The sequence below is a fragment of the Malus domestica genome, chromosome 12 (genome assembly GCF_042453785.1).
Source record: "Malus domestica chromosome 12, GDT2T_hap1".
NCBI classification, from domain to species: Eukaryota; Viridiplantae; Streptophyta; class Magnoliopsida; order Rosales; family Rosaceae; genus Malus; species Malus domestica.
In genome coordinates this window covers 10,053,632-10,058,663 of record NC_091672.1, presented here as the reverse complement: position 1 = coordinate 10,058,663, position 5,032 = coordinate 10,053,632, and the positions used below count along the sequence as shown (strand labels likewise).

The 5,032-nt window shown below is 37.8% G+C and overlaps 1 protein-coding gene across 2 annotated transcripts; it reads right to left on the bottom strand.

The window, feature by feature from the left end:
• Window positions 1-433: 433 nt before the first annotated feature.
• Window positions 434-4,179, bottom strand: LOC103436370 (uncharacterized). Of its 2 annotated transcripts, XM_008374793.4 has the most exons (3): window positions 3,917-4,157; window positions 3,605-3,743; window positions 434-1,803 (listed from the first exon to the last, which is right to left on the bottom strand). In XM_008374793.4, exons 2-3 carry the CDS (start codon window positions 3,690-3,692, stop codon window positions 716-718), a joined length of 1,176 nt encoding a protein of 391 aa, XP_008373015.2. In that variant the 5' UTR covers window positions 3,693-3,743; window positions 3,917-4,157; the 3' UTR covers window positions 434-715. The 2 variants fall into 2 exon arrangements, with proteins under 2 accessions (XP_008373015.2, XP_070665681.1); XM_070809580.1 differs by having other exon boundaries at window positions 3,605-4,179.
• Between the last annotated feature and the right edge of the window lie 853 nt (window positions 4,180-5,032).

Below are 5,032 nucleotides of genomic sequence, written 5' to 3'. Positions count from 1 at the left end.
ACCCTAAAACCCTAAAAGGTAAACCCAAAAACAAATACAATTGTTATAATGAATTCGATATAACAAGTCTGCATATTTACAGTGTATTTTTCAAAACATCACTGTTGTATAGAACAACTTGCATGAAACGGATTTACCAGCACCTGGAATCATGGTCCAATAACATCATGTCGTGTCAAGAATAACTTACACACGGCATGACATTATTAGAGTAGGAAGCCACAGTGGACCTCATTGCTTACTGAATAGGGACGCCCGGTGGTGGAAAACCTGTTCCATGTAAGTCATTATCCCACTCTCCGAACACTAACCAAGAAAAGGAAATATCGGCCAAAAACAGAATGCCTCTCTGTCTCTTTGATATTCTGACCTTCAATTTACAATTGCTGAGACAATCAACAAACATATGACCTGAGATATACATCTCAACCAATTTTCAGCGCCTGCTAAGAAACCTTAGGTGAGGTTTTTATTTCAACATATAGATTGCACAAATGCAACACATACAAACTGAATGAATAGAATAGATACGACCTTGCCGATTACACTTCACATTTTTACTACCCCCACCTACTATATACTCTGCCCAAAACAGGCAAAGCCAACAAAAGACAAAACAAAACTACAACATAAATCACATACTCGAGACACTCGCAAAACTGGTTTCTCACCCATTCGAGTCCCAGATTAGCTTACATTTCCGAGTTTTACCCCCTCAAGCCAGGTTCTCGTAACCGACATGATCTCTGTTGTTCCTTCTGCCTCCGTTACTCCACCCTCCGTTTTTCTGGTAATAGTCACCTTGAACTCTCGAGGTCTTATACCTTGAGTTGTACCAACTACCTCCATCTTTCTTCCTTCCATTTCCATTTGAATTTCCCCATGAAGCTCCATCAGCTCTTCCATAATGCATGTTCTTTGAAGCGTCGATATTGTTCTTCCACTTGCTTAAGTTATTATCCCAATTGTTGTTCCAACTGTTATCCCATCCTCCTACAGCTGCTTTGCTCTGAGTCTGAGTAGAATCAGGTCTCCGTGGATTTTCTTTATTATCCGCATTCCATCCACAACCCCAGTTTTCAGGATTTTCTTTATTTTTGAAGTCTACTTCAGCATTGCTCCATCCATAACCCCAGTTTGCATGATTCTGATTACTTTTGAAGTCTTCTTCAGCAATGCCCCATCCATAACCCCAGTTTGCATGATTCTGTATACTTTTGAAGTCTTCTTCAGCAATGCCCCATCCACTACCCCAGTTTGCAGGATTTTCTTTATTTTTGAAGTCTACTTCAGCGTCGCCCCATCCACAACCCCAGTTTGCAGGATTTTCTTTATTTTTTAAGTCTTCTTCAGCAGCGCCCCATCCACTACCCCAGTTTGCAGGATTTTCATTATTTTTTAGGTCATCTTCAGCATCGCCCCATCCAATGCATGCAAGCGACTGATCTAAAAGGAGAGGATTACCAACAGTGACACCTTTATCTTGGCTCTCATCATTGGAGGGTTCAGGTTCCCTTTCCAAGTCCAAAATCAGTTCAGGATCAATACTGGAGTTCCAATCTATGTCATCAATATACATGTCAGGATCTGGCAATGATATGTTGCAGGAAAGGCCGTTAATCGCTGCCCAAAACCGGTATTTCTCATTGTTGAATGTCTCTAAATTAGCAGAATCATTCCATTGAACGATGCTTTCATAGAGATGCATATCCTTCTTTGTTTCTACAACCCTCCGCCATGGAACTGAGCCAACAATCAAACAGAATTGCTTTTCCCAGTAAGGTGCACCTAATTGCCAACAATCTGCAAAGCAAACAGAAGAGAAATGTCAATTCAGTCATCATGAACATACAGAATACTACATTTGGATAACAATTAAAAAAATCTACACAAACAAGAACTTCCTGAAAGGGGAAAAAGAGGCAATAAATTATCAGAGATGGAGCAATACTTAGAAGAAGATACAATGACACATCACCAAGATGGAAATATGATACGGCATTGAAAAGTGGTGCTACAAATAGATTAAGAGAAAAACCCACCACAAAAAATGACAAAAGGAAATCTAATCAATAATGACAAGTTGCTGACTGTTCCTGATTTCAATAGCAGTTTCACGGTCGTTTTTCTGGTTACAGTATTGAAAATCCATCTCATGTTAACCTGAACGGCTAAACTAACCGAATCAGCAAGAACTGCTTTCCAAACCCTAGTGTCGTTATTCTCATTAAAGCCGGGTATACCTCCAATTTAAAACTTTTACTCTCATGGTAAATTAACGGCTGCACTAACCAAATCAGCAAGAACCCCTTTCCAAACCCTGGTGTCGTTATTCACTTTAAAACCGGGAATACCTCCAATTTAAAGCTTCCACACTCACGTTAACCTTAATGACTAAACTAATAAAATCATCACGAACCATTTTCCAAATCCTAGTGTCATTAGTCTCATTAAAGCTGCAAATACCAACAATTTTAAACTTTCAGTCTCACGTTAACCTTAACAGCAAAACTATCCGAGTCAGAAAGAACCACTTTTCAAACCCTAGTGCTGCTATTTTCATTAAAGCCGGGAATACCTCCAATTTAAAACTTTCGCGGTTCAAATATAGAAGCTGCACTATCCCATGTACACATGCTAACTTAAAACAATAACAAAAATGTACAAATACCGCCAAAAACCCTATCCCTTGGGATAAAATCTACATAGAAAATTATCAACCAAACATAACTCGAACACCCCTATACTTCAGAGAAAAATTCAAACAAGGAAATCATTCAAAAGAAAGAACTTCTGCCATCATAAAGCCACAGCTGCATCATTGTCAAAACAACATCTTACTCTAAACAAAATTAACCTCATAACAGAACACAAAGTACATAAAAACGTTAAGAGCCTAAGCAGGAAGTATCATTGTTCTGAAAATGTTAACAAAACTACACATGCTTTAACAGAGTGAAAAAAGGATACCTTTTAACATTTGAGAGGGGGAGTTACCTACATCTCAATTGCTCCTCATATTTAGATTGGAAAATAAAATTTTCACAGTGTAAGTAATCCAGCAGAAATTTTTTCTTTGGGAAACTTTTCGCTGTTTGGTAGATTTTAGAAGACTTCTGGATTGAGATTTTTAGTAACTTACTTTCTCTTTGGTCCCACCTTATTCCATATGTGGGGAGATTTAGAGAGAAAATTAGATTTTGTTTGTTGTTTAATATTTAAACCCTCACCAATGGCTACAGATTATATCTCAATTCCTATGAAGAAAATTCTCCCCAAACACAAAGAACTCGGCAGATACACGAAGCAAATTTACAGAAAAATAAATAAATGAATTGTAGCATCCCACTCCACAATTCCGAAAACAAACAAATTATTACCTCATTCATCAAAAAGGTTGAACAAAAAGCACAAAAATTATAAAAACAAACATAGACAAAGATATGGGAATCAAAAGCGAACCCAATTTCCTAAACCAAAAACCCACCTCAAAGAAACAATCTTCCCCAGGAATTAAAAACTACTACTCATGCAACAGCTCAAATTTCCAAGAAAAAAACAGGTGAAATTTGTTTTAAAAAAATCAGAAATAAAAAAAATATACCTTGGTGGTGCTGTGGCTCTCTGCTCTGCAATTTAGTCCTTGGATTGTGTGGAGAATAAGCGTCAACTTGTTTCCTTCTCCAACTCATAACTCAAAAACCAGAGAAACCCAACAATCCCAGAAAAAGCCACCAGAGATTCTGTGAGTCCAATAAAAAAACAATTAAAAAATGAAAAAAATAAAGCAATAATTCTTTCGATATCGGGGTCTCTGAATTTTGGTCAGGCGGATGCGGATCCGATGAGAAGCAGAACAATTAAGAAAAAGGGTACATATATACACACAACATATATTGTGTGTATATATATTTACCAAAGTAAAGAAACTCCGAGGTTTAAGAACTGTCGTTTCGAGGCTTCAGTTTCCTTGAAATGTCCCTGGCCTTTGTGTTTTTGTACTTTGGGTTTTTCGTTTGCAGTCATCGGTTCGTATAAATCTACAAAATTGGTCTTTAAATAGAGTGGGAATTTCCTTTTTGATGACGAAAGGGTTGGTGACTCGGTCTGTCAAAGAGGGTTTCAAAACCCCACGCGCACGTCTTGGTTGCCCCTGCCTGCAGTTTTGGCTTCTTTTCTCTTCTTCCGTTACGAAGTATCTTTGAACTTTTTATTTATTTTTATTTTTATTTTTATTTTTAATAATTTTATTCTCAAATGGAAGGGGATAATCATTCCATTTTTTGGTAAAGAAAAATACCATTATATATTCATGAATTCGCTACCAATGTTTTACCATCCTAAGCATAAATCACGAAAAAAAGGGGATGTATCTGGTGACCACGTACATCCATCCATTTGATATGTAAGATTCTTCATCTGCAAAACATCGACCAAATTAAAAGTATTTGGTCATTTGATTAATATTGTTTACACTAACAGCAACTCCACCGCTAAGGACTTTGCGCCAGCACCCAGTCCATTTATCCACTCAAGTGAACAGTAATAGGCCAAAACATCTCCACCCCTAAAACCAAATAGCCTAGTCAATTTTATTAAAATATTATTATAAAATAATAAAAATAATAGTTTTATTAAAAAAAAAGTTTCAGTGAGATGGTAGCATCTGAGAATTCAACAGTTTCAGTCAGACAAAAACACAAACACTTAGATGGCAATTTCAGGAAGCTTGAACTTGAACGGACTACCTTCTTCGGACCTCTGAACCGAGTCCATGTTCTTGAGCTTTTTGCAGATTCTAGACTGGAGCAACCGTTTTTGCCAGAATATAGCTTCGATTGGGTCGTCGATGTCTCGGTTCATGGTGGCGAAAAGGGCGGTGAGAATGGGATGCGAGGCGTTCATTAGCTAGGCGAGAATGGAAAAGGGTACGAGAAGCTAACGTGCACAGCCAAAATCAACCTCAGCCCCGAGGTGCTTTGCACTAAGAACCTGGAATCAACCTCAGCCTCAAGTGACAAGTGAATTATAG

What these genes read in the sequence shown, in the direction of transcription:
- LOC103436370 (XM_070809580.1), bottom strand. Translation starts at nt 3,692, where the DNA reads ATGAGTTGGAGAAGGAAACAAGTTGACGCTTATTCTCCACACAATCCA. An exon ending in AGAGCCACAGCACCACCAAG is followed by an intron (nt 1,804 to 3,604) that starts GTATATTTTTTT and finishes TTTGCTTTGCAG; the next exon opens with ATTGTTGGCAATTAGGTGCA.